This window comes from Hemitrygon akajei, chromosome 30 (assembly GCF_048418815.1).
Source record: "Hemitrygon akajei chromosome 30, sHemAka1.3, whole genome shotgun sequence".
Lineage (NCBI taxonomy): Eukaryota > Metazoa > Chordata > Chondrichthyes > Myliobatiformes > Dasyatidae > Hemitrygon > Hemitrygon akajei.
In genome coordinates this window covers 28,082,671-28,098,818 of record NC_133153.1, presented here as the reverse complement: position 1 = coordinate 28,098,818, position 16,148 = coordinate 28,082,671, and the positions used below count along the sequence as shown (strand labels likewise).

General features: G+C 41.3%; 1 protein-coding gene across 4 annotated transcripts in view; it reads right to left on the bottom strand.

Moving 5' to 3' along the window:
- Window positions 1-16,148, bottom strand: part of agbl1 (AGBL carboxypeptidase 1) — a 249,996-nt gene that overhangs the window by 191,129 nt on the left and 42,719 nt on the right. For all 4 annotated transcript variants that reach the window (XM_073033207.1, XM_073033206.1, XM_073033209.1 and 1 more), the window contains 4 exons: window positions 7,383-8,002; window positions 2,314-2,391; window positions 1,295-1,387; window positions 322-470 (listed from right to left, as the gene is read on the bottom strand). In XM_073033207.1, the coding sequence (XP_072889308.1) occupies window positions 322-470; window positions 1,295-1,387; window positions 2,314-2,391; window positions 7,383-8,002 (940 nt within the window). The remainder of the gene's footprint in view (window positions 1-321; window positions 471-1,294; window positions 1,388-2,313; window positions 2,392-7,382; window positions 8,003-16,148) is intronic.

Below are 16,148 nucleotides of genomic sequence, written 5' to 3'. Positions count from 1 at the left end.
GCAACAAAATAACTCAGAACAGTTATTTATAACTAAATTTGATATTAATTATTAACATTTGTTCATAGAAAGACCATAATTTATTGGCACTCCATAATTACTTCCTGATATAATTTCAAAGCCATTTCGTGGGTATTTGAGAGTGGTAAGTCTGGAGTCTGGATGAGATTAGTAATGTGACTGCTATTCAAAAACCAGCATTCCTGTGGTTTTACCCTCACCACTACTGATCCTAGTTATTTAATCCAGATTTGTTGAACAGCTTTAATTTTGAAGTTGCTCTAATGGGCCTAGAATCTGTCTCTATCCTAGATTCCTTACCATAGTTGAACTGGCTGTTAGTCTTCTCAAAGTTGATAACGTTGAAGCGATATGGGATTCCAGCTCTCATGCCACTGATCTCAAAGTAGAACCACTGGTGTTGAAGGTTTGTGTTAATGTCAGCATTCATTATCAGATCATATTCGTATCTGGACAGGAATAAAAATAATGATATTTCAAGAACATCCAAAATACTATCGCTCAACGATATAAATCTAATCCCCCTCCCCAAACAAAAAATCAATAACCATATCACCAGAGAGTACTACATAGTCAAACATGCTGTGCTTGAGATCTGTTACAAAGCCAAGGCATTTTCCAACTTTGAGGTAGACAGAAAAGGACTCAGGGAGCTTACTCAGTCAACATCATTAACATAGATAACGTGGCCATTGCCTCACAACTGTGCTTAAGAGCCTGCTGTGCACAGACTGATCGCAAAAAAACAATGCTACAAGTGCATAGCTATAAAGTGCTGACTTCAAAGTATTATGGGATGTCCTAAGATACTCAAAACCGGAACACAAAAGCAAATCCAAAAGTACGTCTGAATATATAACACAGCCTAGGTTTCATACAAAGCAAGTTGGTATTAAACCATGTTCTAGGCTCCTATATATAACAACATGGACAAAAATAACACAAAAGTGTAACAGGTTCCATTCCTCATCTAGGTTACTTTAATTGACTTTAAATCAGGGTAAGGAACAGAGGCATGTACAGTATATTGACATCATAGAGGTATACAGTACAACACAGAAAGAGCCACCTTGACACACCATGTCCAGGCTAAACATCAAGTACCCATCTACACTAATCCCATTTACCAGCATTTGTACTTACGAGTTGGTCTTCTAGGCCTTTGCGATTAAAGTGTTCATGTAGAATATTTTGTTAAAGAAAGTATCGTACTTGACAAAATCTGGAAGAAACTTCAGACCAAACTCTAGACCTCACCCTGCTTTACACTTACTTGCGAATTTGAATAGCTTTTCGAAGATTTCCTGACTCAAAGTTTGAGAAGAAGTTTAGAGAAGTGTCATCTCCTGATGTAACCAATGAAGGACTGTCGGAGAAAGAATGAAAAATATTGTCAATTACTACTACTAAAATACAATAGATTCTACCAAACACATGCAAACAAATGACCGAACTATCACTTGCTTCTCCTATAAATATTATCCATTAAGTCCAAAATAAAAGCTTAATTTTATCATCATTATTTGCTGATAATGGGCTAGGGATGCCCACAGGCCATAGAGGTTTTGCACACAACTCGCTACATTAAAAAAATGGTTAAACATAAACACAAGAGGTTCTGCAGATTCTGCAAATCTTGAAAAACATCTTGAGAAACATCGACTGTTTATTCCTTTCTGCATATGCTGCCTGACTTATTGAGTTCTTCCAGCATTTTGAGAGTGCTGGTCATTAAAAAAAAATGGCTGCTGCTTAGCCGTGTTTCTAGGTCATCAAAGTTAACAGCTATACTTTGCAAAATGTTTAGGCTTCTCCTCTGCAGCCCAATCGCAGCCATGAGATAAATTGAAAAGTCAACAATAAAAGGAAGTCTATCTGTACCAATAACCTCAAGAAAATGAGTATATTGCAGTGTTGTGTAGAAGATGCTTTAAGACTTGCTAGACAGAGGGATATTAACAGATTTCATTCATCATCATCATGTGCCATGTCTTATGATGTGGGTGATCATGGTCTATGAGCACGATTGTTCTTAGCAAATTCTACAGAAGTGGTTTGCCATCGCCTTCTTCTGGGCAGTTAAAACTTTAAGAAATACATATAGAATGTGAAAACTTGGAACAATTTCACCTAGAGCTAAATTTACTTCATCCTGCCCATTTATTTTATCTGACGGATTGCATCACTTAAGTGTTTCTCTTTGCCAGATTCAGAATACTTGAGGATCAAATCATAAACAGTTGAGAATTAGACTGACGCTTTGATCATCAGATATAAAACAGCGTAACCCACCTCTCAGTGTCAAAAACGACCCTGTTCAGAACATCCCCAGAGTTGACTAAACGCTGAATATCTTCAAATATTTTAGCCCTAAAATCAAAGTTAAGCATAAAGTCACATTAGCATGACAATTTAGAACAAGATAACAAAGCATAAACTCCTTGCTTCATTTCTAAGAATTCAGGTTAAGTATTCTTCCAAAATGGTGTAATTATACAAAGAAGATAAAGATAAACTTAGCAATTACGTTCTGTCAGTCTAACATTCCTAGTGGAAAGCTATTGAAAACAAGAATCCAAGTAAAAATTAATATTTATTTTGAATGGTTAGGTTTATTAAGAAGCTCCAGAGTTAAGTCTAATCAATTCTTTTAGAACAGGGCTAATATAGGTGTGATAAGAAATGGTTAGCCCAACGTTTTACAGCTCAAGTGATTTGGGTTCCACTAAGGAGTTTGTATGTCCTGCCTGTGATCACGTGGGTTTCATTTTCCATTCTAAACATGTACATGTATGGTTAATAAGTTGTGGGCGTGCTACGTTGGCACCAGAAGCATGGTGAAACAATGAATAAAGCTTACCTGGTCAGTTCTGTATACAGAAAATAGGACAACTAATGTCCTATCAGCAATGAATGAAAGGAAAAATCAATATTGTATGCAAGCAACACACACAAAATGCTGGTGGAACACAGCAGGCCAGGCAGCATCTATAGTGAGAAGCACTGTTGACATTTCAGGCCGAGACCCTTCGTCAGGACTAACTGAAAGAAAAGATAGTAAGAGATTTGAAAGTAGGAGGGGGAGGGGGAAATGCGAAATGCCCATCACTCTGCCTGTTCTCCATCTCCCTCTGGCACTCCCTTCCCCCTTTCTTTCTCCCTAGGCCTCCCGTCCCATGATCTTTTCCCTTCTCCAGCTCTGCATCCCTTTTGTCAATCACCTTTCCAGCTCTTAGCTTCAACCCACCCCCTCCAGTCTTCTCCTATCATTTAATATTTCCCCCTCCTACTTTCAAATCTCTTACTATCTTTTCTTTCAGTTAGTCCTGATGAAGGGTCTTGGCCCAAAACGTCGACAGTGCTTCTCCTTATAGATGTTGCCTGGCCTGCTGTGTTCCACCAGCATTTTGTGTGTGTTGCTTGAATTTCCAGCATCTGCAGATTTCCTCATGTTTGCTTTTTAATACTGTATGCAACCCTGGTTATTGACATTCAAACCAGTCAGCCCCCCCCCCCCATGTCATTACAGTGTTAATTAAGCAAGAGCCAAGGTGAAACTAATTGCTTTTTGATAACAGTATTGGTTTTGACCACTGTTGGTAGAACTCTAGGGGAAAAAAATCTGACCCCAATGACCGGAGTCAGATTCAGCTGAGAAGAAGAAAGTTGTGGGTGTTGGGCGCTAATCATTTTCAGCCCTCAGATTATTACCTGAGTTTACAAGGTCAGAAATATTGGCTCAGATGGGGTTTTCTCATCAGTAATCTTCCATTGGAAGGTCAGCATTCTCCCCCCGATTGGAGTGTTCAGCTCCATTCACGGCTCTCCAGGTAAAGGAAAAGAGTTTGTTCACAGTCAACGGAAACTACACTATATAACATCCGGTCCTGGGTATAAGTAATTCAATATTTCCATTGCTATTTCCTCCCCTTTAACACTGTCCAGATCCTGAAGTGGCCAAGCCTAACAGCACAGGTGGAGTGCTCTACGTGAAAGATTCAGTAACAGACTTTCTAGAGAATCTCCACCACCAATAAAGAGCAGAATGGCCAAAGTACAATTGATTGGACCCACAAAGCTGCAACAGTGCCAAACAGTCATAACAGGTCTGGAAAAAAAGCCACCCAGTTAATCAACACCAACTTGTACAAACATTCACCTACTTTGGGATACGGACACCATGAACGCCATGTGAAATGTCAGTAGAATGGACACCAGCAAATCACTAAAGCTTCTTCACCAATTTTCCCTATTCCATCAACTCTTCCAACCAGAAGAAGATAAGCTGATGTATGGGGGTATGAATTGTGGGTTATATGTAAAAATACAAAAATGATATGTGTCATTATGCCACCACAACATGTGCTTACCTCGCTTAAAGGAAACTAAGAACATACACCAGTCATTCCTAGTTCCGTGTTTTCCTTTCAATTAGCTTTTATGTTTTGGAGTTACAAAACATAAGTGGTGACAAAGAAGTTCTAAAGAACCTGAGACAGCTACTTACCTGTTGAAGTGCAGTGAGAACAATTGTGTTAAAAAAAAGGGCAATGAAAGGTTGGAGATTTTTTAAAAAGTGCTGCACGTGGTTTCTTCAGAAAAGGGCAAGGTTGAGTTTTTTTTAAAAGGCAAAAAATGGACATATTCGAGGTTTCATAGACAGTAAATACCAGATGATAATGATAAACAAAAAAAAAGCACAAATGGTTGGCTACATCAGAAAGATTCCACTAGAGATAACTGGAATATGTACATTATACTGAACAAATTGAGCAGTATTTTGAAGCAAATGAAATAACCAATGAGAAACAAGAATGAGTTTTGCTGAGTGTATTGGGTGGAAGAGTATACAGTTTGTTTTCAAGTTCAGCTGCTCAGATCAAACCAGCTGAAATGTGTTTTGCTGATATTGCAAAAGTAAGGCAGTAATATTTAGAACCGGAACCATTGTTGATTGCAGAATGCTTTAGATTTCATAAGCAGAATCAACAGGAAGGGGAGTCCATTTCAGCATATGTGGCTGAATTGAAGTGATTGTCTGAACTTTGGCAGTTCAGTGATGGCCTTAATGATGCACTGAGAGATTGTTTAGTTTATGGAATGCTTATAAGAAAGCATTCAAAAAATGGCTCCTAACTGAAGCACAACTTACATTTAAAAGAGCAGTTGAAATTGCTGTAGCCGTGGACACAGCAGACAGAGAAATAATTGAGATGCAGTCAGGAATGAATGTGAGTTTAAACAAAATTACAACATCTAAACATAGGTCTGCCTGCCTGAACAAATCGTGTTACCATTATGGCAGGGGCTCACATACAGAGACCAGTGCAGATTTAAAGGTCAGCACAGAAAATGTAACAAAGCAAGACACATACAAAGAGTATGTCAGGCAGACAAAATAAAATTGACTGAACAGGAAAGAGAAAAAAAATAAAAAGTCAAGTTGCAGTTTCAAAAAGAGCACTAATCTGCATACTGTTAATGAAATACCTGATAATGATGAGAGTGACTAAAGACTGAGTAGCCTTGAGATTTACAATGTGAAAACTAACAACAGACAAGCAATATTGCTTACACCAAAAGTCAATGAAATATTTATTAAAATGCAATTTGTCACCAGTTCGGCTGTTTCAGACATTCCACAAAATAACTTTGAATGGCATTTCAAAGGTACTAAAATGAAGCCTGCAGATACCAATGAAGGCATTGGTAAGGCCAAATTTGGAATATTGTGTACAGTTCTGGTCACCGAATTATAGGAAAGATATCAATAAATTAGAGAGAGTGCAGAGACGATTTACTAGGATGTTACCTGGGTTTCAGCACTTAAGTTACAGAGAAAGGTTGAACAAGTTAGGTCTCTATTCATTGGAGCGTAGAAGGTTGAGGGGGGATTTGATCGAGGTATTTAAAATGTTGAGAGGGATAGATAGAGTTGACGTGAATAGGCTGTTTCCATTGAGAGTAGGGGAGATTCAAACGAGAGGACATGATTTGAGAGTTAGGGGGCAAAAGTTTAAGGGAAACACGAGGGGGTATTTCTTTACTTAGAGAGTGATAGCTGTGTGGAATGAGCTTCCTGTAGAAGTAGTAGAGGCCAGTTCAGTTGTGTCATTTAAGGTAAAATTGGATAGGTATATGGACAGGAAAGGAGTGGAGGGTTATGGGCTGAGTGCGGGTAGGTGGGACTAGGTGAGATTAAGAGTTCGGCACGGACTAGGAGGGCCGGAATGGCCTGTTTCCGTGCTGTGATTGTTATATGTTATATCCAACTAAGAACTTATACTAGAGAAAAGGTAACTCCTATGGGAATGACATTTGATACAATAAAAGACAATAAGCACCATGCCAAGAATGTGGTAAAAACAGGAGGGCCAGCAAAAGAATCAACTGAGAGCAAATTAAAATAGGTACTGGATGATGTCACAGCTGTGTTCAGCGATGACATTGAAAAACTCAAACATATCAAGCATAAAATAGTGTGAAATGAAAACACTACTACCAAGTTGTGTATTTAATACTTGAGTAATATTTGAGTAATATTGTAAATATATTGTTTGATTAAGAATTCTTTGTTGCTTACGCAATGCATTGTAAAAGTACATAAATGGCAAACGTCATTATGCCACCATGTCGTACACACACAGCTCACTTAAAGAAAAACTAAAAACTAAGGTGAGTTATTCCAGGCTCCGTGTTTTCCTTTCAATTAGTTTTTATATTATAAAACATTACACAATGAACCCATGAACTCTACCTCACAATTTCTGCACTATTTATTTAATTTTAATATACATTTCTTATTGCACTTTATAGTATATTTAATGTATTGTACTGTACTGCTGCCGCCAGACAACAAATTTCATGACATGTCAGTGATAAACCCAATTCTGATGCTAAACAGACAACAGAGTGGTAGTGGTAAGCATCATGAAGCAGCTGGTAGAGATTCCACTTCACAACATCAGCAACTAGGGTTCAATCCTGACCTCAGGTGCAATGCAAAGTTTGCATATATATTCCCTGTGACAGCATGGGTTTCATCTGCCTGCTTCACTTTGGTCGTTGATCCCACACACGTGCAGATTAGTAGGTCTATTGGCCATTTTAAATTGCCCTTCGAAGGCAAGGGAAGAGTGTGGGTTGATAAAATGGGATGAGTGGGCCAAAGGAGCTTCTACTAACCTGCATGTCTCCATGATACAGGAAGAATGGGGCATCCTTAGTTATGCTTGGCTGCATACTGCACAGGAGTAACGGGGATCGCAGCGATTATTGGAATACCAGAGGGACATATCATCCTTAAAAGAGTTATCATCCTTAAAACAGTACAAAGTAACTTCGTAGTATTAATGCCTTACCTTTGACCTCCATACCACTGACCCATCAGAGGCTCCTGATAGCGGGGTGGTGTATGACCCCAGTAATCTGGAAATGCCAGGGTTTTATAATCACTTGCTGATTTGGTTTCCTCTGCTTTGATGGTATAAATATACGGGTCGTGGTAGGGTGTTATTTCTTTACACATTTTTAAAAGCTTACTTGCAGTGTTTTCATTCTCATGTTCACCACCAGTGGCCCAGCTAGGATCGAAAGATCTGGCATATTCATCACCAGCAGTACTCAGAGCTTCAGTGTTCTGTAAATCTGTGTTTATTCTGGAAAAATCTACACCACCCCTCTGTATATTCAAATGGAGTTGGCTCATTTTATCTTTCGAATGGTTCATTCTGCCCGATTTAGCGGGGGGTGTGTAGTGATTCCTCGGCAGTCCTCTGGATCCGCTCTCCCCGCCATTGCCAGATGGAGACAGAGATTTCTGAGGGGTTCTTCTGCTCCTAAGCGAGTTGTGTTGCCTCGGCGAATCCTCCCCAGTGCCGTCCTGGCCCCACTCTCTGGAATCCTTCTGATGCAGGGCTGTGAAGGACGTAGAGCACGACGCATTGTCCCAACTGAGGTTTAGGTCTTCTGAGTCTGAATCCTGCAGTAATCAGAATATAAATATACTTAAAAATTAAAACAATCAAAAGAAAATTGTTGAAGTGTGATTTACTGTATGGTTTCTAGCAATATCTAGGACCTTAAGCCTTTAAATTCGGAAAACAGGTCTGTCCCATCTGTTAGTTTTTGTTGCTCTTGATTACTAAGGCAAAATAACCGGAGAACCACCAGCAAACACCCTTTACCAGTGGCAGTACACCACGAGATATAGCAGTAGCTGGTAAAGCAATGCATGAGATGTGTCAGACTGCTTTCTTTCTTTTTAAATACAGAAATTTCTAGGACCCTGGACCTAGAAAGCGAATATAAGAGATCTTTAAAAGGCTCTTAGACAAGCACATGAATGTGCAGAGAATAGAGGTATTGGGACATTGTGTAGACAGAGAGGATTAGTCTAGTTAGCCGTTTAATTACTTGTTTAATTGGCATGACATTGTAGGCCAAAGGGCCTGTTCATGTTGTACTCTTTTATGCTTGAGTCAAGGCCTAATGTAAGGTACATTATCAAAGTATGTATGCAGTGCACAGCTCCGAGATTCAACCTTCCAGATAGCCAAGAAATAAAGAAAACCTTGGGACCCATTCAAAGAAAAATGTACGGAGTAGACACAGAGGAGATGTCAGGGGTAAGTTCTTTTTACGCAGAGTGGTGAGTGCGTGGAATGGGCTGCCGGTGAACGTGGATACAATAGGGTCCTTTCAGAGACTCTTGGATAGGTACATGGAGCTTAGAAAAATAGAGGGCTATGGGTAACCCTAGGTAATTTATAAAGTAAATACATGTTCGGCACAGCATTGTGGGACGAAGAGCCTGTATTGTGCTGTAGGTTTTCTATGTTTTTCTAAAAATATCAACCCCTTCCGCAACTCCACGCACAAAAAAAGAAACAAACCATACAACCTGTCATGAAACATGGTTCACTCAGTACTGAAAAGATACACACACACACACATAGCATATACATCCAATCACATGATCTCAGCCTAATGGAAATACACGGGAGTTCATGGAGAATGATTTTAGAATGTCATAAGCAAACTGTTGGCAAGACATGGGATGTATGGGGGTCACAGAGAGAAAACAGGATCTGATAAAGAGTTTTGGTCTGAAATGTTGACTGTTTATTCTTTTCAATAGATGCCTCCTGACCTGTTATGTTCATCCAGCATTTTGTATGTGTTGCTGTAAATTTCTAGCATTTGCAGAATCTCTTGTGTTTATAGGCTACAGGTTAGAATCGAGTTTATCACTGGCATACACTGTGAAATTTGTTGTCTTTGCGGCAGCAGTACAATGCAATACATAACAATATTTAAAAACGTGAATCACAGCAAATATATTTATATTAAGTAGTTTAATTAAATAAGTAGTGCAAAAATAGAAATTAGAAAATAGTGAGATTCTGTTCCTGGGATCAATGCCCATTCAGAAATCGGATAGTAGAGGGGAAGCAGCTTTCCCTGACTGCTGATGTTACAGCATTTACAGCACATCGACCATATATCGTTTCTTCTGGAGAGCAATTTGTTGACCAAGGTAATCCAAGAGCAATTCCATTAGTTTGCTTCCTCTTCACAGTCCCATATATTACTTTGCTCTAAGTATCTAACCATCTCTTCCACGCTCCTACCTGGATTATCTCACTTGCAGACCCCAGTCAGTTTGGATTGGCCAAAACATCTTCTCCACAATCTCCAACAGCACACTAGCACCACAGAGATGTGTACTTAGCCCCCGCTCCACTCGCTTTACACCTATGACAGTGTGTCTAAGCACAGCTCTAACACGATATACAAGTTTGCACTGTTGTGGGCTCTATCAAAGGTGCTGATGAATCAGCATACAGGAGGGAGACTGAAAATTTGGCTGAGAGGTGTAATAACATCAACCTCTCACTCAATGTCAATAAGACCAAGGAACTGATTGTAAATGTCAGAAGAGGGAAACCAGAGATCCGTGAGCCAAAAATCAGATTGAAAATTTGGCGGAGTGGTGTAATAACATCAACCTCTCACTCAATGTCAATAAGACAAGGAACTGCTTGTAAATGTCAGGAGAGGGAAACCAGAGGTCCATGAGCAAATAATCAGAGGATTAGAGGTGGAGAGGTTCATTAACTTTAAATTCCTGGGTGTCACTATCTCAAAGAACCTGTCCTGGAACCATCATATAAGTATTATTGCAAAGAAAGCACGACAGCACCCGTACTTCCTCAGGAGTCTGTGGACATTCAGCGTCTCATCAAAACCTTGGCAGACTTCCATTAATGTGTGGTGGAAAGTGTGCTGACTGGCTGCATTACGGCCTGGTATGGGAACAACTATGCCTTTGAGCAGAAAATCCTACAAAAGGTAATAGATAGGGCCCAGTACATCACAGATAAAACCCTCCCAACCATTGAGCACATTAACGTGAAACATTGCCATAAAAAAGCAGCATCTATCATCAGAGATCCTCACCACCCTTTCTTGCTGCTACCATCAGGTAGAAGGTACATTCACCAGCTTCAAGAGCATTTATTACCCATCAACCATCAGGCTGTTGAACAAAAGGGGATACCTACACCTCAAACGCATCTCTCCCATTTCCCGCACATCTGCCCTCATCCCATCCACCCGCCACCCCACTCGGGATAGGGTTCCCCTTGTCCTTACCTACCACCCCACCAGCCTCCAGGTCCAACATATAATTCTCCGTAACTTCCGCCACCTCCAACGGGATCCCACTACAAAACACATTTTTCCCTCCTCCCCCTTTCTGCTTTTCGCAGGGATCGCTCCCTACGTGACTCCCTTGTCCACTCGTCCCCCCCCATCCCTTCCCACTGATCTCCCTCCTGGTACTTATCCTTGTAAACGGAACAAGTGCTACACCTGCCCTTACACTTCCTCCCTCACCACCATTCAGGGCCCCAGACAGTCCTTCCAGGTGAGGCGACACTTCACCTGTGAGTCGGCTGGTGTGGTATACTGCGTCCGGTGCTCCCGGTGTGGCCTTTTATATATTGGTGAGACCCGACGCAGACTGGGAGACCGTTTCGCAGAACACCTACGCTCGGTCTGCCAGAAAAACCAGAATCTCCCAGTGGCCACACATTTTAATTCCACGTCCCATTCCCATTCTGATGTGTCTATCCATGGCCTCCTCTATTGTCAAAATGAATCCAAACTCAGGTTGGAGGTACAACACCTTATATACCGGCTGGGTAGCCTCCAACCTGATGGCATGAATATTGACTTCTCTAACTTCCATTAATGCCCCTCCTCCCCTTCTTACCCCATCCCTGACATGTTTAGTTGTTTGCCTGTTCTCCATCTCCCTCTGGTGCTCCCCCCCCCCCTTTCTTTCTCCTGAGGCCTCCCATCCCATGATCCTTTCCCTTCTCCAGCTCTGTATCACTTTCACCAATCACCTTTCCAGCTCTTAGCTTCATCCCACCCCCTCCGGTCTTCTATCATTTCGCATTTCCCCCTTCATCCACTACTTTCAAATTTCTTACTATCTTTCCTTTCGGTTAGTCCTGACGAAGGGTCTCGGCCTGAAATGTCGACAGCGCTTCTCCCTATAGATGCTGCCTGGCCTGCTGTGTTCCACCAGCATTTTGTGTGTGTTGTTGTTTGAATTTCCAGCATCTGCAGATTTCCTCGTGTTTACCTACACCCATTCTGTTTCTGGTGTTCCCACAACTGATTGTCTCACTTTTAGGACTTTTTAATCTTGTTACTTTATGTTCTTGTTAGATATTGCTATTTATTTTTATTTGCATTTGCACAGTTTGTTGTCCATTGATCCTGTTTACAGTTACTGTTCCATAGTTTTGCTAAGTATGCCCGTAGGAAGAAGAATGTCAGGGCTGTCTGTGTTGACATGTATGTATTCTGATCATAATTTTTACTTGACCTTGACTTTGTTTTGGCGGTCCACAGCCCACTGGCCAGAGCACACAGAATTTCCCCTAACCTGAGTTCACACCACAGACTTCAATACTCACCAGAAGACGATAAAGAAATAAATACACTTCTAACCAACCAGGGACATTTACCCAGACCTATCAGTTGCAGAAATGTCTGTGTCACTGCGATTGTTAGTGTAAGAAAATGTCAGTGAGATGCTACCAAACTTTTTCCCCTTTAACTTAATCTAATTAATTCTGATTAACGGACTCTACAATTGAGCTGCTTGGATTCATTATAAAGCAGTATAGCAAGCACTTAATTTAAGAATAAATGTTTTTGCAGGCAACAGTGAAACTAATCATGAAAACTATTTAAATGAATTTGACAGAATCCTCATCACAGACTCCCCATTGGACTAATTAATTTCCAACTCAATGACATTTTGCTCAGACAGATTTCTATATTATTCATTAATTTGAAAATAAAGTACCTCAATCTCACACTTCCTCAAATTATCATTTCCAAGTTAAAACAATATAACAGGGCGATGGGCAGTAGATCAGTATCCTGGCAACAGATTTCAGCAGGTCAGTCCTTGTAGTTATTATGCAGTCCCAAAGCAGGCAGACCAGGATACTTCACTGCTATACAGTTTCATCCCCAGGATTATGAAATTTACATTCTATTCAAGCAACCAGCTAATGTTATGCCCCTATTTGTAAATTCTGCTTCATGGGAATTTCAGTGCCCCTGATGACAATTACAATGGGTATCATTCATTAGAACACTCATCGAGACCAATGTTTCATTTTCTGGAGTCAACCACTACATTGCTTTCCCCATGGGTCTACTAGGCTGTTGTTGGAAGGTCAAATGGTTCTGTTGTTCCCAGAACTGCTTTCTCCAGGCAGTGGTGAATCTGTGGAATTCTCTGCCCAATGGGGTAAAGGTGGAGATGACTCCATGGCCAGATCAGCCATGATCTTATTGAATGACAGAGCAGGCTCAACGGGCCAGATGGCCTACTCCTGCTCCTGCTTCTTCGGTTCTTATGTTCTTTAATATCAGAGAATGCATACAGTATACCACCTGAAATTCTTACTCTTTGCAGACATCCACAAAACAGAAAAACCCTAAAGAATGGATGACAGAAATATCAGAATCCTAAAGTACACCCCATGCATAGGCAGCAGCATTGACCCTCCCCTACTTGCACCAGCAAAACTATCAACCACCCTCCCCCACCATGCAAGCAGAAGCCCTCAAAAAGATCTTGTTCTAGAGTGATTCAAAAACTACAGTCCATAACCCAGCGCCGTAGTATTTCAGACAGGCCCTTCTTCTTCGCAGTTCCTCTAATTGTGGTATTCCACATGTCAAACCGTTACGGCTATCGGGAAGACCTACAGAAAGTACAGCCCAGTCCATCACAGGAAAAGACCTCCCCACTACTGACCACACCTACAAGGAGCACCGCCACAAGAAAGCATCATCCGTAACCAAGGACCCCCGCCATCCATGCCTTGCTCTCCTCTCGATGCTCCCATCAGAAAGGTGGTACAGGAGCCTTGAGTCCCACACCTCCAGGTTCAGGGACAGTTATTTCCCTTCAACCATCACGCCCCTGAACTGGATAACTTCAGTCACCTCAACACTGAACCGATTCCACGACCCATGGACCCACTTTCAAGGATTTTATAACTCATGTTCACAGGACTATTTATTTACTTACTTATTATAATTATTAGTTTTATTTTGTATTTGCGCAGTTGGACTTCTTTTGCACATTGGTCTTTGTGTGCAGTTCAGTGATTCTTTGCTTGTGTGCAGTTTTTCATTTATTCTGCTGTATCTCTTTGTTCCCCTGACTGCCTGCAAAATATTGCATCTCAGAGTAATATATGGTGTCATATACAGAACACACTTTGATAATAAATTTACTTTGAGCTTTTATTTGGGTATTGAGACAGGAGCTCCCAATCCGAGAGCTCGAACACCATGAAGGACAAGGGATCAGGCATAATGAAATGTCACCATCTCCAAGGCACACACTGCCCTGCATTAGAAACATTTCACCTGCTTTTCATCATTGCTAGGCTCAAGTGTCAGCATCAGTGTTAAAAATGGGCCCACCTACAGCATTACTACAGAAAAATAGCTGTGGTGTCCCAGCCTGGCACTGCTCTTTACTCCATTGCCAGTAACTGAAGGCATTGAGGTGGCCAGGACCTAACCCCCCAATAAGTGTTAAGCAGAGGCCCCATTTGGCTTTGGGCAAGCAGGCTTTTTCCACTGAGGCTAGGAGAGAGAAAAAAACCAGAGGATATGGGTTAAGGGTGAAAAGTGAAAAGTTTAAAGGGAACGTTAGGGGGAGCTTCTTCACACAGAGAGTGGTGGGAGTGTGGAATGAGCTGCCAGATGAAGTGGTAAATGCAGGCTTACTTTTAACATTTAAGAAAAACTTGGACAGGTACATGGATGAGAGGTGTATGGAGGGATATGGGCCAGATGCAGGTCAGTGGGACTAGGCAGAAAAATGGTTCGGCACAGCCAAAAAGGGCCAAAATGCCTGTTTCTGTACTGTAATAGAACCATAGAACACTACAGCACAGTACAGGCCCTTCAGCCCTCCATGTTGTGCCAACCCATAAAATCCTTTAAAAAAAATGTTCTGTGGTTCCATGGTAACTGCTGGGAAACAAGTTCCCACCAGCACAAACTCCAGTACCCTCCTGGTGAGTTTCTCACATAAATTTTGAGTGACTTTATCTTCTTAATTGGCTAACTGCTTGCCAGAAACAGCAGCTTAACAGCTGAGTGAACTTGTCACCCCAGCAGCCTCCTACTAACTGGACGGAGTAGTGGGAAGGAGTACAAGGTTAAAACAATACAGACGAAGACACAATTTCAACTATTTTTAGCAGAATTTCAGATGGTGGTGAGAAAGCATACAAGACTGAGATATTATCAGCTAGTTGAGTGATGTCACAGCGACAACACTTCACTACGCATCAGTAGTGAAAGACCAACACACTGATTGTGGACTTCAGAAAGGGTAAGACGAGGGAGCACACACACACACACCAGTCCTTAGAGGGGTCAGAAGTGGAAAGAGTGAGCAATTTCAAGTACTTGGGTGTCAACGTCACTGAGGACCTATCCTGGACCCAAAAGATTGATGCAGCTACAAATAAGGCACAACAGCTGCTAAATTTCATTAGGAGTCTGAGGAGATTTGATATGTCACCAAACAGACTTGCAAATTTCTACAGATGTACCGTGGAGAGCATTCTAACTGGTTGTACCACCGTCTAGTATGGGGAGGGGGCACCACTACATAGGATCAAAACAGGCTACAGAAAGTTGTAAACTCTGTCAGCTCCATCATGAGCGCTAGCCTCCCCAGCATTGAAATAAGCAATCTCCAAGGATTAACGTCTCAAAAAAAGAGCCATCCATCATTAAGGACCCCCATCACCCAGACATGCCCTCTTTCAATGCTACCATCAGGGAGGATGTACAGAACCTGAAGGCCCACTTACTATAATTCACCATTTTTATTGTTATGTATTGCAATGTACTGCCGCCGCATAACAACAAATTTCATGACACATGTCGAGGATATTAAACCTGATTTTGATTCTGATAGAAACATAGAAAACCTAGAGCACAATACAGGCCTTTCAGCCCACAAAGTTATGCTGAACATGTCCCTACCTTAGAAATTACTAGGCTTACTCATAGCCCTCTAGTTTACTAAGCTCCATGTACCTATCTAAAAGTCTCTTAAAAGACCTTATCGTATCCAACTCCAGCAGCCCATTCCACACACTCACCACCCTCTGAGTAAAAAACTTACCCCTGACATCTCCTCTGTACCTACTCCCCAGCACCTTAAACCTGTGTCATCTTGTGGCAACCATTTCAGCTCTGGGGAAAAGCCTCTGACTATCCACATGATCAATGCCTCTCATCATCTTATACAAGGATATTCAAGGAAACAAAACTAGGGCATTCCCTCCAAGAACAGGGTAGAGGTTACACTACTGACTTAATAATTGACTGATTTGCACATGAAGCTCCTACCTAGAACAGCATTAAAAACTCCTGTAGTCACAGAATTTGTTCTACCCCCTTACATGCTAATTCAATTAACAGTGGGGAAATAAGGGATCCCAGCATCACACCTCCCAACTTCAACTCTGTTCAGTAAATTCATAAATCCCTAT